Below are 16,718 nucleotides of genomic sequence, written 5' to 3'. Positions count from 1 at the left end.
GAGGTGTTCTTGCAGCCTGGAGCCTTGGCTCGAGACACACAAGCAGACAAGCACAGACCATTCGAGCAAGGCTGTGCCGCCATTGCTGTTCGACCCTGAGATCGGCACTTGCTCTCCCAACGCTGACATCCTTCCTTTGTTCCCCATCACACGCATTTACCTTTCCCATCCATTCTTCCGTCCTTCTTTCCTCACCCTCTCCGTTCTAACACGGAGATTAGCACTTCCCACCGTCCCTTCCGAATTTGATCGTACCCTTTCACCTCTTCTCAAAAGACGAGCATCAAGGCCGTTTTTCACTTGGTCAACACGATCTTTCTCCACACATAGCGATCGGTCCCGAACGCTGCACTCTTCCCTTCCGCCCATCATGTATAACAACATGCAGGGCCAAGGCTGGGGCCGTCCACAGCAGCAGCCGATGCAGCCCCAAATGACCGGTTACCCACAACAGCCGCAGCAGCAAGGCAGTGGCTTCCTTCAGCCGCAGCAGACCGGCTATCCTGGCATCTCGCAGTTCCAGCGTCCCATGCAGACCGATTTCGGCTACCAACAGCAACAGCAACAGCACCAACAACCACAAGGCCTCGCTCCTCAACAAACGGGTATGATGGCCGGCATGGCGATGCAATCCATCCGACCTCAAGGCAATTCCAATTTCCTCTCTCCCGGTCCCACGGGCATGGGCATGGGCATGGGCATGGGCATGGGCATGGCCGGTGGTCTTCAGCCTCAGCAAACAGGATACATGGGCGGTCTTCAACCTCAGCAGACCGGCTACATGGGTGGAATGGGCGGTGGAATGGGCGGTGGAATGGGCGGCGGAATGGGCGACGGAATGGGCGCTGGAGGACTTCAGATGCAGCAGACTGGTCTCATGCCTCAGATGACCGGTATGCTCATCCGTGATCCTCGGATGCAGCTCATGAGCGCACAATTCTTGCCTGCCTCTCAGCCTTTCTCTGGTGCACCCATGGCCAGCAACATGAACTTCAGTCAAGCCAGCATGCAGCCTTCCAACTTCCAGTCGCAAATCCAAAACCTCAGTCAGCAGCAGCAGGGCTTGAAAGAGCCAAAGATCCCTTGGGCTCTTAGCAAGGAAGAGCGCAAGAGCTACGATTCTATCTTCCGTGCTTGGGATGCTCAAGGTACTGGCTTCATCAGCGGTGATGTTGCACGAGAGGTTTTCGGCCAGAGTGGTCTCGAGACTGAGAAGCTCATGCAGATCTGGCATCTGGCCGACACAAGCAACCGTGGTAAGCTCAACGTCAACGAGTTCCACGTAGCCATGGGTCTCATCTACCGAGCCCTCAACGGTAATGAGGTGCCAGAGACCTTGCCTTCCGAGCTCATCCCCCCTTCGGCCAAGGACCTCAACGACTCGGTCGACTTCCTCAAGGACCTTCTGAAGAAAGACACCAATGTGCGACACAGCACCGGCCTCAACATCCCCGAGGCTGGTTCCAACAGCGGCGCCTCCTACGCCAAGACACGCTCCTTCCATGAGAACCCTGTCGCTCCCAAAAAGGATGCCACCGCCTACAAGCACGATGATGCCGACGTCCCCGGCTACAAGAGCAGCAGTCGTCACCTTGACCGCAAGACTGTCCGCTATGAGGGTCAGAGCGCCACTGACGACCTCAGCGAGATGAAGCGTCAGCTCGAGAACACACAGAAGATGCTCGACAAGCAAGGCGCCGACGATGATGAGGATCGCGAACTCGAACGCGAGATGGACGACCTTCGTTACCGCATCCGACGCATTCAGGACGACATTGAGTACTACAACCGACGTGGCGGTCGAGACTCGGCAGACCTCCGTCGCAAAGCCGAACGTGAACTCATGCATCTCATGCATGAGCGCCTCCCCCAGCTGGAAAAGCGTATTGAGGCTAAGGAGAGCCGACAGCGCGATCGCAAGCTCGGCGAAAGCCGCGAGCGTGACCGTCGCAACGATCCTTACAGCCAATACTCCTCGGGGTCAGACGACCGTGACCACCTTCGTGGTGACCATCGGGGCAGCAGTCGTTCGGCTTCGGCTCTTGGCGATGGCGAGTACCTCCGTAGCACCTTTGAGCGCGACAGCGACAGGCGCAACAATGACCGATACGATGATCGTGATAGCTACCGTCGTCGAGACGATGACAGAGATCGCGATAGTGGTCGATCAGCTCCTTCGTCTTCGTCTGCACCCCCTCCCCCTCCACCAGCCGAGCCAGTCAAATCTGCTGCTCCCTCTCCCGCACCTTCGACTCCCGCTCCCAGCTCAGGTCCTCCCAAGAACATGACCCCGGAGGAGCGTGCTGCTTGGATCCGCTCCGAGGCTCAGCGACGTGTTCAGGAGCGTATGCGCATGCTGGGTGCCGTCGCTCCTGCCGGGCCCACTCCCGTGGACACCAGTGTCGAGGACAGACTCAAAGATGAGCAGGCTGAAGCTGCTGCCAAGAGCGCTCAGGCTGACCAGGAAGCCGCTGAACGCGAAGAAGCCCGAAAAGCCCGCCTCGAAGAGCAACGCCTTCAGACAGAGAAGACCAGCTTGGCCACCGTCAAGAAAGAGATCAAGGAGGCCGAAAAGGGCGACAACCCTCCTCCCGCTCCTATCGTCCAAGCTGCCAAGGAGCAGATCAATGACCAGGAAGACATGATCCGACGACGCGAGGAAGTGCTCGCCAAGGAGAAGGCTGAACGTGAGGCTCGACTCAAGAAGCTCGAAGAGCAAGAGGAAGAAGCTCGAAGACAGGAGGAAGCTTTCAAGGAGCGCCAGAACATGTTCAGCAGCGGAGCAAAGTCTTCATCGTCGGCGCTTCCTCATCCTTCTCGCAAGTTTGGAAAGTCGGCTGCCCCGCCCCCGCCCCCTCCTTCCCGATCGCGCGGTGCTCCTACTTCTGCCCCCGCACCTGCACCTCCCACCTCGCTCGCTCCTCCTACTCTCGAAGCACCATCTGCTCCGCCTCGGCCAAGCCCAAGCGGAGGATCCAGCACAAACCCCTTCCACCGCATGCAACAAGGTGCCGGAGGTGCTGCTGCCGCCAGTCCATCTTCAACGGCACCACCCGCTCCTGCCGCTTCGACACCGGGCGGAGGCACCAACCCCTTCTTCCGATCGCAGCAAGGGCAGCAGTCATCTGCCGACCCGAACCTTCCTCCCGCTACTCGTGCCACGCCACCGGTCTCGGCTCAGCCTACCGGTGCTACCCCTACTTCCACTTCGCGCACCATCCACACAGCACCCAAGCACGATGACGACGACTGGGAAGAATCCGACAAGGAGGAGGACGATGATGACGCTGACGGTCCTGGCTCCAGCACTCGTGCCACTCGCCAGAACCTCGCTCAGGCCTTGTTTAGCAACTTGATCCCTAGCAGTGGTCGATCGACTCCGCCAGCCTCCGCTTCTGCTGCTCCTCCTGCGCCTCCCGCTGCTCCCGCTGCACCTCCTGCTCCTGCCGCCCCTGCCGCTCCCGTTGCTCCTGTCATCAAGCCCGCATCCGGACCTGTTGACCGTGGCGCTTTGCTTGGCCAAATTCAAGGCGGCCTCAGTCTCAAGAAGGCTCAGACTGTTGACCGCTCCAAGCCTCTTGTCACCGGAAGCGTAATCGGCGATGCAACTCCACCCGTGCAGTCATACGTTCCGCCTCCTAGTCCACCTGCGGCTCCGGAACCATCATCTGCCGTCGCCGAGCGCTCTACCGACGTTGGTGCTGATGGCTCTGTACCTCCCCCTCCTCCGCCAGCACCTCCTGCACCCCCCATGCCCGGATCCTTTGACGCTGGTGCTGATGCCGGTGACTTTGCAGCCGGCAACCCGAATCGACAGAGCGTTGACTGGGCCAACAGCCTCGCCAACGACCAGGCTAACACCAAGGCAGCCTTTGTTCCCGATGAGCCCTCGGTCCGTGAGGAAGCGGAGGAGGACAGCCCGGATGAGGACGAAGGACCTGAAGATCTCGACCCAGCTCGCAAGCCTGCTAACGGTCACGCTACCTCGAGCCAGGATGAGGTCGAGGGCTTTGACCTCTCGCACACTGTGCGTGTCCGCACCTTGTACGGCTACTCTGGACAGCGAGATGAGGATCTCACCTTTGAGGAGAACGACATTTTGTCGGTACACCCGCCCAAGGATACCAGCAGCGACTGGTGGTACGGTTCGCTGGCAAGCGGCAGCAAGAAGGGATTTTTTCCTCGCTCATACGTTGAGCCGATCGAAATGCGTAAGTGCAATTTACGAGACACGCTCTGAAAACGTCTCATACTGACTCTTAATCCTCTTTCCTTGTCTCACAATCAACAGATGCCAAGGCAAAGGCCCTCTACGACTACTCGGGAGCTTCTGCAGAAGAGGCTACCTTCTCTGAAGGTGACGAGCTCCTTGTCATCGACCAGGAGGACGCTAACTGGTGGCGGGTCGACGTTGGCGGTCCCAAAATCCTTGTTGCCCCCGCCACATACCTGGAGCTTTCTGGTTAGTAATGTCTCCTTTCGAATCATCTCCTCCGACTCGCCTCCTGCATCTGCCCTTTCTTCGTCTCCCATCCCGTCTATCTCTGTATCTCCATCCTACCCTGTCACACAAGCACTCGCAGATGTGTCCCAGGGTCAATATGAATAGAATTCCATACCGTGACGCATTCGCCTCGTGCCTTTGGCCTCGTATGCGTACAAGGCCGGTAGGCCGAGAGGGAGGGCGGCTAGGTTGGGGGTTCCATGTGATCCTGGGCCCCTGCCTTGCCTGACCCTCGTCCTCTCCCTGAGAGAGATTGGGTTCTTGTGCTTGTGCAGGTGGATGAAGCATCCGCGTTGAGAGCAGTGTTCGCAGAAGGAGACGATTTGGTCCGCTTCGAGGCGAGCAGATGAGAAGGCGGTGGAACTCGAAGATCATAATACTGAGACTCTATCTTGTGTTCCTTTCGTCGTTTCCAACTGCGTAAGCAGAGATTCCAGAGACCGATGTAGGCAAGACGGTATCGCGAACACCTCCAGCCCGAACGTCACTTCACCCGAACGATGACAGCGATGGTGGATCCGGCGTTCTAGTTCATGCCCACTCGCAAGACTCTGCCCACGAAAGCAGAACAGCACTGTCCCGCGCTGACACGCAACCGAAAAGCGCTGATTGGGTCATCGTCGACGAAGAGAGTCGAAGTCTCAGCTCGTCCACTGTCAATGTTCAGCCACCTACATCAAGAACGGCCGACGCTGACGCCGACGAAGAAGCCCAGCTTGCCACTGCACTGGAAGCATCGCAGAAGGAACAGCGCGATAGAGAGGTAGACCGTTTGCGCGAGGACCGACAGATGCAAAAGGCGATCGAAGTGTCCAAGATGGAAGCTGTAGCCTATGCGCTTGGCTCTATTGACGCAGGAGCAAGTGGTCAAGCGGCTCAAGATGATTTTGCAGGTGCAGACAGCTCTGAGGACACTGACTCGACGACTGGCTGGACTTCGAGCGATGACGATGACGATGACGATGACGATGACGATGACGATGACGGCGGCGCAGTCGCAGTAGGAGCAGACGAGGACGTAACTCCGCACACAGACGAGGAGATCCGTCAGCATACTATCGAGCGACTGCGTGTGCTCGAAGCTGCCGGCGTGTTGGTATCGGCAGAGTCAAAAGTGAATGAGGGGGAGACCCGTGCTATCGGAAGTGCTGATACTGGCAAATCGTCAACACCTTCACGACGTCCACCTCCACCACCGGGCCAAAAGAGACATAAGAATATCGATGAGCTCATGATGCTCTCTCGTCCACGCACCGCCAAGCGACCATCGAAGCCAGAGGAACCGCAGCGTCGTAAGCCGCCTCATCGACCTCGCAAACGTCCAAGTCGAGACCTGCCAACTGTTCCAATCGATGCTGGACGAGACCCAGCTCAGTCGGCCACCGGCTCCACTGCTCAAGCTGACATCGCTCCCGAAGACCGCATGGAGGACGCCTACGATCGTTATCTCAAGCTTACAAAGGAAGTCTCGCTGCAGCCAATCTTGCCTGCTACGGCTGCAGGAGCTGCAGCGAAGAACGCCGCTGTTCCACCCAAGGCTCCACCTCCTGTTGTCCCTAGCTCGCCTGCAAGGCCCAGCTCGGCAGCTGGCGAGTCGTCACGCACATCCGGCTTCCTTTCGACAATCAAGAACATGTCCCATCGCAGTGCTTGGAGTGGCGCCGCACCTCAGCGTCAGGACTCTGGCATTGGAAGCAGAATTGTCAGTGGTCCCATTGCTATAGGCACCGCTAGCCCGTCTAGCGGCTTACTGCAGCCTGCTTCAATCAGCGAGCCACAACGTTTCGGTGGAGAGTCGACAGAACCGTCAGAAGCAGCACGAGCTGGCGCCCCTTCCTGGTCCAGCCTTGTTGGTCCTGAGCTGCTTTCAGGCTTGTCAGACATGGAGCGGAAGAGGCAAGAGGCCATCTTCGAGCTTATCTCCACTGAGACAGCTCATGTGCGCGATCTGCAAATCATCGTTGAAGTCTTCTTCAACTCGATGCAGAGCATGCTCTCAGAGAAGGCGAGCACCGTCATCTTCGCCAACATCGAGAGCGTTCTTTTCACCGCCGTGACGTACCTCTCAGATCTGGAGGCGAGGCAGAAGGAGGACCGCCTCTTTGTCACCACCATTGGTGACATTTTGAAGCGCCACATGCCAGCAATGAGCGTCTATTTGCCTTACTGCGTCAACCAGCAGAACGCAAGTGAGATCCTCGAGGCTGAGCGGAAGCGAGACACCCGCGTGGACATCCACTTGATGAACCTCCGTAGTAACCATCCTGCTGCTCGAGGCCTGGACCTCAGCCACTTCCTCCTCACGCCCATGCAGAGGCTCACGCGATACCCCCTGCTGCTTAGTCAGATTCTCCGCTACACACCGGAAGATCAGGCGGACTACACCCAGATCAAAGCAGCAAAGGAGACATCCGAAAGCATCCTTGCCAAGACCAACGAAGCTATCCGCGATAACGAGGATGCAACAGCTCTCTCCAAGCTCTCCGAGAACCTCTGGCTTGGCGAAGAAGCAAGACTTGATCTCACCAAGCCGTTCACTGATCCTTCACAGCCCAACGTGAAGCGTCATCGAAGGGTCCTCCGTGATGAGATGGTATCCAAGTGCAAGTCGGGTCGCAAACTTCGACTGGTACTCACCACAGACTTGCTCCTGGTGCTTCATGCTCAGGATAGCAGTCTCTACCGAATGCCAATTCCAGTCAATGTGGTAAAAGCTCAAGGAGCAAAGAAGAGCTCAAAGCATGCTGATGCGTTCAACGTCATCCATTCGATGCCTTCTGTTGCGGACGACACGCTCAAGCTCAGAGCGGTCAATCCTAGGAGCGCGCAAGCTTGGATCAGGAGTATTAACGGTGCTCGCGCTGAAGCACCGAGTGCAAAGGTCTGAGATTGGATTACGTATTGTCGAGGAAATGGACATTTCGTTGCAAGTGTTCGAGTTCGAGTGTGTGCCGAATGTGTGTGTTTGCGGTGTTGCGACTGAGGATGTGAGACGGAGGGTGGACAAATAGTTGACAGTAGCACAGAGCGTCCGTGGAATCGATGGTACGCAAATCGAGGTCCGTTGTGAGATGGAACACCAAGCAATCTATGCGATCTGCGATACAATTGAGTCCGAGCAAACTCAAGCGGAACCAAGGAGGGTAGACACACATAACAAAAGCACCTCACAAATCGCGTTGGACGAGAAGCAGAGCGGCAACAACTGACAGAAGCAGGTCACCAGGCTCGTCGTGTCACGCAGCATTGTTGAGCCGGACATTGTGAAAGCTTTTCGTCCACACGGTCGCCAACAGCATTCTGTGCTATGGAAGACCTCGATCCATGAGCTGGAAGTGAACAGGACTTCTCCAGTGAATCTGTCTCGCAACGGGAAGTCTTTGTGGCTCGTGATATGGCGTCCATTCGGTGCTGAAAGCCATCTGTTCGTTCTTCAAAACAGCTCTCAAGTGTGGAAAGCGCGTTTTGGATGTTGGCAAAGATGATAATGCTCGCCTTCTCCGAGAGCATGCTCTGCGTCGAGCTGAAGAAGACTTCAACAATGATCTGCAAGTCTCGTACGTGAGCTGTCTCGGTGGAGATGAGCTCGAAGGTTGCCTGTTGCTTAATTGTTCTTCGCTCAAATGTTGTGGTCCACAGCTTGAAGCAGGCTGCAATTGAGCTGCCAGAGGTGTTGCTGTTAGTTATAGCAATGGAAACACTGACGATCTTGCTCCCAATGCCAGACCCCTGGATCTGGGCCGTAGCGCCGCTGCAACCACGGCAACCGGACATGTCCTTGATGGTGGAAAGGAAGACAGAAATGAGCAAGTGAGCTGTGCCTTTAAACGTTGGCAATGGAAGTAGAGCGACATCGGCGCAGACTGGCTTCGTTGTGTTCGCTGCTATCAAGGTCGTAAATCAGACGCTGTCGGATGTGTTCAATCAGCGTCACAGGCTTAGATCTGACCCCTTCACGATGCTATTGCTCCAGCCAAAACAGCTGCCACTTGAGCAACACAGGAGCACAGACTCGAATACATTGATTGCCCTATCCCCGTCAATTGTGGCGATGGGAATGCTGAAAATAACAATCCAGCGGAGAACAAAAGCGACGAAGAATCGGGCCGGATTGATCTAGAGTATGATCGGGAAAGGAGATCTGATCATGAATCAAATGGGGCTGATACGACGAGAGATCGGATACAACACAGTCCCACTTGTTGTCAGGCTAGGTCATGAAACAGCATACTCCCACAATAGGTATCAGCCTCATGAATGTATATATATCTCACAGAGAGCACTAGGCTCTCACCACATTCCCTTAGTCAATTGAGTATATTTGTTTCTGTCTATAACTAGCAGTGACATTGTACTTAGACTCTCCCTGATTGCCAGTATCAGGACCTAAATGATGTTTATATTCAACAGGTTATGAGCCCAAACTGATAGCCTCCTTCACACTATCAGCAACACCAACAAGAAGTATCTCTATCAATATGTCTAATCCAATCTACTCAGACTATGATGACTTTGTCGAAATGATCCAGGATCTCCTACCATGTCTGCCAAAGATCCTCCAAAACAGGTTCAATTGAGAGATAGTGAATGAAACCTATGGTACCCCTACTGCCCCAAAAATCTCACCTCTATCCATTCTAATTGAGTGTGTTAGTAGCCTTTACAAGGCTATGCACAACCTCAGTCCATTTGCTAGCCGAATTGAACTTGGTAAAGGGATGCAAGCTAGAGTGGTCCTCTTCCTTGCCAATGAGGAGTGGGATGCAAACTGCATACTTGACCTCAAGATCAAGGGTCTGGTCAAAGCCACCCAGAATATTGAATGACACTACCACCCCATTAAGAGTGAAGCGCCAATGTCAGCTAGAGGCAACACTCCCGCTCTAGACCTAAATGTCACCAGCCGTCGTCTCGTTGGGTATTGTCAGGGGTCTCGCGCCTGAAACCCAGGTCGGTCTGTCGAGATACTCGGTGACTATCAAACTGTGCGACAGCTATTGTCTTGGTATCAGTCTCGACGAGCTAGTTGTTCAGTGACTATCAAGTTGTGTGATGACAGTGGGTGGCATTCGTTGTATATACTATCGTAGGTTTCAGCTGACCTCTGTGGGCACTCCATTCAGGGGTAGCTCAGCATGATCAATATCACTGTGTAGGTTATGATGACACCAAGGTCTGGTATGGGTGTTGATGATGATGAGGTTGATGGTGTTGGTGATAAGGTTGGTGGCATCAACACGAGTGTCCAGTGTGTTGACTTGATGCTTGAAGTGATCCCCAGACCACAGTGGACTACTGCCTTCAGTTCTATCTTGATCCAGACTGCTAACCTGCTATGGGCACCTTCAGATGTCAGGTAGTGGTGATACAACACACACACTATGATGAGGAGCAACCTTGATAGATTGCTGCTATGCTGACTGAAACTAATATATACTTATGCTGAAGTGATAACTAGTTATGGTGAGTAGAGTGGATGAGGATCCACTCGACCTATGATGATGAGAAAGCATGGTGTCAGGGGTCTCGCGCCTGAAACCCAGGTCGGTCTGTCGAGATACTCGGTGACTATCAAACTGTGCAACAGCTATTGTCTCAGTATCGGTGACTATCAAGTTGCGCAGTGACAGCAGGTGGCGTTCGTTGTATACACTATTGTAGGTTTCGGCTGACCTCTGTGGACACTCCATTCAGGGGTAGCTCGGCACGGTCAATATCAGTGTTATGATGACACCAAGGTCTGGTGTGAGTGTTGATGATGATGAGGTTGATGATGTTGGTGATAAGGTTGGTGAGTGTTGATGAGAATGAGGTCGATGGTGTTGGTGATAAGGTTGGTGGCATCAACACGAGTGTCCAGTGTGTTGACTTGATGCTTGAAGTGACCCCCAGACCGCAGTGGACTACTGCCTTCGGTTCTATCTATATCTGGACTGCTAACCTGCTATGGGCGCCTTCGGACATCAGGTAGTGGTGATACAACACACACACTACAAAGAGGAGCAACCTTGATAGATTGCTGCTATGCTGACTGTAACTAATGAGTACTTATGTTTCTAAGTATTGACTAGTTGTATGGTGAGTAGAGTGGATGAGGATCCACTCGACCTATGATGATGAGAAAGCATGGTTATATACCTCTTCTCAGCATCGCCAGTGATGCTGCTCCTGCTCTCTCTCCAGAGAGTACCTTCTTCATCAAGTACTGCTCAGGGGCCTCTCCTGCTTGGCACCCCTGTGCCTCTTGAGCTGTGTCGACTCCTTCGACACTGCTCCTCCTCCTCATGACCTGGTGTCGACTCCTTCGACACTGCTCCTTCTCCTTTGATCAGTGACAGTTCCTTTGGCTCTTGTCTCTCGAGCCCCTGAGTGGTAACCATCTGCATGCTCCTTGAGCTTGGTCCTCTTCGTGGCTGTGCCTGCTCCTTGAGCTTGGTCCTCCTCGTGGCTGTGCTTGGCCCTCCTTTGCATGTGAGTCCATAGGAGTCCATGGTCTCCATGGAGACTGCACTATGACCATGCTCTCTACTGGTCTCGACTAGATCTTCGATACCTGTGCTCCTTCCATATGAACCCGTGACCCTCCTGCTTCTTGAGCATCCAGGCCCATGACACTACCCCCCTCTTAAGAGCCGAGCTCCGTCGAGGCATGCTATGGTCTGGTTCATGCTGACTCCTCCTCCTCCTCCTCCTCCTCGACAACATCGCCAACATCACCCTTCCTCCTTCTCTCAACGTCATTCTCCTTCCTCCTCCTCTCTCTACTTTGTCTACTCACTCATCCCCCCTCCAACACCTCATACTCCTGGATGAGGTCGGGACAGTTGAGGTTCTCTACTGGTTCCCATGAAGCAGCTTCATCTGAGTACCCTCTCCACAACACCTTGTACTCTGTAGTCCCATTGTGTGAACGCTTGTCGATGAGTGCTTCGACTTCGAAGTCGAGGTCCTCATCTGGAAGTGATGGTATGGTGGGCTGTTCAGCATGTTGAGGAAGAGAACTTGTTCTTGCTGGCTCGAGCATGGAGACATGGAACACATCATGCACCCTAAGGTTTGCTGGCAATGTGACTCGATAAGCTCGGTGTCCTACCTGTTCCTGAACTGGGTAGGGTCCTGCAAACCAGGTATCTAACTTGGGTGTGGGTCTCCGTGTCTTCCAGTTTCGACGGTTGATATAGACCATATCACCCACCTTAAACTCGATGTCCTTGTGCTTCCTGTTATACTGGTCTACTGATCTATGTTGTGCCTCTCTGATCTGCTCCTGGAGGTACTTGCAACGCTCCTTTCCATCCATGAGGTACTCGAAGCAACCTGGGTCATTGACTCCTAGTCATTGAGGGATGTCAGGATGAGCTTTGGGGTTCCATCCATAGCATGCAAAGAATGGTGAGACACCAATGCTGTTGTGGACTGTGTTGTTGTATACAAAGGCTGCAGTGTCCAGCAGGTTGGCCCAGTCATCCTGTTCATAGTTGCAGTACATCCTGAGGTATTGCTCTATGACCTGATTGACTCTCTCTGTCTGACCATCAGTTTGAGGATGGTAAGCCGTGCTAAGTGAGTGCTTCACACCCATTTGCTCTGCAAATGCCTTCCATGCTCCTGATATGAACTGCCTGCCTCGGTCCGAGACCATGTGATCTGGGTATCCGAAGAGTCTAACCATGTGTCCATATAGCAACACTGCAGTCTGTTTGGCCATGACCATCTTATGGGTTGGAGCTAGTATGGCAAACTTGGTTAACCTGTCGACAATGACTAAGATAGAGTCATAGGTCTTGGAGTCATACTTCTTCGATGGTGGTAGTCCTTCGATGAAGTCGAGGGATATGGAGCCCCAGGGCCTGTCTGGTGTTGCTAGTGGCTGTAGCAAACCATATGGACGGTGACGAGGAGCTTTGTACCTAGCACATACAGGACAACTTGCTACATAGTCTGCAATCCAAGCTGTCATGTTTGGCCACCAGTAATGTCGTTGAGCTGCCTTGATGGTAGCATCTCTTCCCACATGTCCAGCAGTGATACCATCATGGCATTGGGTCATCACCATGAATCGCAGATGCTCTACAGAGAGGGACTGTCCATCTACCTCTTTGGCACTCCTTGAGTGTCGGTTGTTGGTCCTCCCTGGCATGGTTACTTTGGGGATAACCAACCTTCCTCCACTGTACCATAGGTCGTCCTTGAGTTCGAAGGGCTTCTTCCTATGTATCTCCTGTAGCTCTTGGTCTAAGGGCTGGAAGATCTTGACCAGGTCTTTGAGACCTTTTGATGCTATGGACTCCATCGAGAGCATAGGGGCCACTAGGGTCGAGTCATGGTCTGCTGTCTCCTTGAACACTCGAGGAGGCAGTAGTTGCCTCACATTGTGATCCTGCTCTTCACCAGCTGGTTGCATGTCAGTCCTTCTGGTGAGAGCATCAGGTTCACCACCTTTGTCTCCTGGTCGATACTGCAATATGAAGTCGAAGTCTGCTAGTAGTATGGCCCATTGAGCCTGTCGACCTGTGATGTGTCTCTGTGACTTGAAGTACTTGAGGGCTTCATGGTCAGTGAGGATGACCAGTTGACTTGGTAGTCCAGCTAGCATGTGTCGCCACTGAGTAAGGCAGGCGACCACAGCTAGGAGCTCCTTGTCATGGATTTCATAGTTCTTCTCAGCAGAAGACATCTTCCTAGAGTAGAAGGCCACTGGATGCCATTGTCCTTCATGCTCCTGCTTGAGTACTCCTGCTATAGCAAAGTCACTTGCATCAGTCTCCAACCTTGTTGGAAGGTGGTAGTCGAAGTGCTGAAGCACTCCTGCTGATGTGAAGGCCTGGATGAGCTTGTGGAAGGCCTGTTGGGCCTCCTCTGGTAGCTCAAACTTCTTGAACCGTTCTATAGGCTTTACCAGTGCTGTCAAGGGCTTGGCTATGTGAGCAAAGTGGGCTATGAACCTTTGATAGAAGTTGGCAAAACCCAGGAACCTCTGGATGTCATGGATTGACTCTGGCATTGGCCACTCCTTGACAGTGTGCACCTTTTCTGGGTCCATCTCTATGCCCATTGGCTTGATGATGTACCCCAGGAACTCGACTGTCTTGGTGTGGAACTCACACTTTGACAGCTTAGCAAAGAGCCTGTTGCTCCTTAAGCGAGTGAGGACCTCAGTGACATGCTTCACATGTGCTTCTTCAGTGTCACTGAAGATCAGGAAGTCATCTAGGTATACTACCACATATATCCCAATGATGTCTTGGAAGATGTCATTGATGAATGACTGGAAGTGAGCTGGAGCATTGGCTAGGCCAAAGGGCATCACTAGATACTCATAGAGTCCCAACTGAGTGCCAAAAGCTGTCTTCCATTCATCTCCTTTAGCAATCCAGATGAGGTTGTATGCTGCTCTAAGGTCTAGCTTGGTATAGATCCTTGCCTTCCTGAGTAAGAACAGCTGCTCCTCGATGAGGGGCAATGGTGCCCTGTTCTTGACAGTGATCTCGTTGAGACCTCTGTAGTCCACACAGAGTCTGAGACCTCCATCCTTCTTTGGTACGAAGAGCACTGGTGATTGTGCCGGGCTCTTCGATGGTCTTATGAACCCCTTCTCGAGGTTCTCATCCAAGTATCTCCTCAACTCGGACATCTCCTTGGGTCCCTTAAGGTATAGGGGCCCTTGAGGTGGCTTACCTCCTTCTATCAACTCGAGGTGGAGATCATGCTCGGTATGATGGGGCAGCTTGTCTGCTTCCACCTCATCAAACACATCTCGCAGGTGTTGGTATGGCTTTGGTATGTCTGCAGCTGTCACCACCTTGTCTACCTCCACCTCCATCTCGACTCCTTTGTCTGTGCCTGTAGGTACAAAACCAAAGGCCAGGAGTGATGATGGTGGCTCCTCCAACAGCATGAACCCTATGGGTCCATCTTCTAGAGCTGCTCATAGTATGCACTCTGCTGAGACAAACTCATTACCATGAAGGGTTGGTCTCCTCATGGTTAGGTCCCCTGCTCTTGCTGCTTCAGGGGGTCTCCTTGGGGGTCGGTCCTGCTCCTGAGTCTTGAACTCTAGCTGGCCCATATCCCATTGTATGGTGGGTTTGAGCCTCCGTAGCTCAGTGAACCCCAGGATGAGGTCATAGTCAGCAGTGTCGGCCACTGAAGCTTCGACCACACCCAGATTGTGTGTACCAATAGATACCTGCATGCTCGCAGAACTATTGATGGAGAGTTGGTGCCCGGTGACACCATGGATTGATCTTGTTTTTATGGGTTTTGTGGGTATTTGGTACTTACTAATGAAAGAATCTGAGACTATGGACAAACCAGCACTGGTATCAGCTAGTATCTGAGCAGGGTGGTCTTGAACCATTCCAGAGAGCTCCAGTACTGCTTTGCCTCCACTGGTAGAGAAACATACTTGACAATCTTGATATATACAGAGTGATGGCAAGAAGGTTTGTAGAGCAATGCATGCCATCAGTGCATCACCCCACTGACGTTTCCCTCATTGTCATCATCATCATGCTCCTCCTCGTGATCGGGGTCCATGGGTTGCTGGTATGAGCTGAGGTCCATGGCCTCGGGGTCACCCATCTCAGTGCTGCCTGTGTGGCCATCTCTTGAGTCAGTGGCCTCCTCGAAGGGGTCTGCTGTGGTGACCATAACCTTTGGTCCCATGGGTTGAGAGCTAAGAGGGTCTACCCTCCTGCTGGGGCAGTCTCTGGCCCAATGGCTGATACCCTTGCATACATGACAGGTGTTGATACCTGATGGAGCAGGGCTTCCTTGCTTCGAGGGTTGGGTGGGATGATGAGGAAGGGGTCGGTTTAGGTTTTGTATAGTTGCTTGTGTAGTTGCTTGTGATGGTGATCGAGCTGGATAAGGTTGAGTGGGTTGTCGGATGGGGATCGAACTTTGATTTGGCCAAGACCCAGTTCTTAGTGGAGGTGACATGGCGTTTGGGAGTGAGTGTCTAGCTGAGGACTGCTGTAGTAGCATCCTCTGTCGATCGATCTCCTCAACCTCTCGGTACCACTCCCATCTCTTCCCAGGTGGATTCCTCTCGAACTTCTCCTGTATGCTGCGAGTGAGACTTCCTCTGAAGAGATCAATTACTAGCTCGTTATCATCTAGGTTGACCTGTCCCTCCAAGTCTCTGAACCGCTCTACATGACGTGTGGCAGCACCAGGAGCATCACTTGTGAGTCTGAGAGCCAACAGCTTGTTGTATGCCTCCATCCTAGCATTGCATGGGTTGAACTGTTCTGACAGTCGCTCTGTGAAGTAGTGCCAATCATTGAACAACCTTCCTTCTCTAGCTCTATCAATACGGAGCTTGGAGGTCCACCACTCTCTTGCTGTCCCTTCCAGTTGAGCACCCATGTGGTTGATCATCCTAGTCTGCTCATACACCTGGTTGAACTTAAACCATGCTTCGGCTTCTAGAATGAAGATCTCCATGTCTCGGGGATTGAACTTTGGGAAGGGGGTGGCGATGGGCTTTGACTGGTTAAGCTCTGCCATGATGCTGGTGTCCTCCTCATGGTCCAGGGGGTAAGGGTCCGTCTTAGTCCTGCTGTAGGGGTCCACCTTAGTCTTGACATATCTTGGCCCAGTAGGTGAAGCATACTTCTCGTAGTTGATGTCCTCCTGCTCATCTAGGTTGAATGAGACTGATCGTCTTGGTCGTGGAGCCGGAGTAGGAGTATGTGGGTCTCCTATCATAGACTCATCTCCTCCTCCTGCTTGGTCTTCTGAGTGAGAGAGGTCCATTGTCTCCTCCCTGCTCAGTTGAGCTCGTTGTAATCGTTCCTCTCGATGACCCTGTCTGGTAAGCTCTAGCTGTGCTTCCAATAGAGTGAGTAGTCTATCAAGCTTATTGTTGAGGTCTGGGTCCGTCATGGTGATCGTGAGGAGCTGCTTGAACGATCCACTCTAATGTCAGGGGTCTTGCACCTGAAACCCAGGTCAGTCTGTCGAGATACTCGGTGACTATCAAACTGTGCAACAGCTATTGTCTCAGTATCGGTGACTATCAAGTTGTGCAGTGACAGCAGGTGGCATTCGTTGTATATACTATCGTAGGTTTCGGCTGACCTCTGTGGACACTCCGTTCAGGGGTAGCTCGGCACAATCAATATCAATGTTATGATGACTCCAAGGTCTGGTGTGAGTGTTGATGATGATGAGGTTGATGGTGTTGGTGATGAGATTGGTGGCATCA

At 53.2% G+C, this 16,718-nt stretch overlaps 3 protein-coding genes across 3 annotated transcripts; 1 reads left to right on the top strand and 2 right to left on the bottom strand.

The window, feature by feature from the left end:
- Positions 1 to 370: 370 nt before the first annotated feature.
- UHO2_06308 (uncharacterized protein) lies at positions 371 to 7,391 on the top strand (the record flags this gene model as incomplete). Its single annotated transcript, XM_041556316.1, has 3 exons — positions 371 to 4,211; positions 4,292 to 4,462; positions 4,930 to 7,391. 3 exons carry the CDS (start codon positions 371 to 373, stop codon positions 7,389 to 7,391), a joined length of 6,474 nt encoding a protein of 2,157 aa, XP_041412250.1.
- Positions 7,392 to 11,282: 3,891 nt separating this feature from the next.
- Positions 11,283 to 14,699, bottom strand: UHO2_06307 (uncharacterized protein; the record flags this gene model as incomplete). Its single annotated transcript, XM_041556315.1, has 3 exons — positions 11,283 to 11,836; positions 11,906 to 14,428; positions 14,468 to 14,699. 3 exons carry the CDS (start codon positions 14,697 to 14,699, stop codon positions 11,283 to 11,285), a joined length of 3,309 nt encoding a protein of 1,102 aa, XP_041412249.1.
- Positions 14,700 to 14,971: 272 nt separating this feature from the next.
- UHO2_06306 (uncharacterized protein) lies at positions 14,972 to 16,396 on the bottom strand (the record flags this gene model as incomplete). The annotated part of the gene is made up of 1 exon (XM_041556314.1): positions 14,972 to 16,396. One exon carries the CDS (start codon positions 16,394 to 16,396, stop codon positions 14,972 to 14,974), a length of 1,425 nt encoding a protein of 474 aa, XP_041412248.1.
- Between the last annotated feature and the right edge of the window lie 322 nt (positions 16,397 to 16,718).

This window comes from Ustilago hordei, assembly GCF_900519145.1.
Source record: "Ustilago hordei strain Uho2 genome assembly, contig: UHO2_contig_18, whole genome shotgun sequence".
Lineage (NCBI taxonomy): Eukaryota > Fungi > Basidiomycota > Ustilaginomycetes > Ustilaginales > Ustilaginaceae > Ustilago > Ustilago hordei.
Note: the sequence above shows the minus strand (reverse complement) of the source record. Positions and strands in the feature narration are given on the sequence as shown.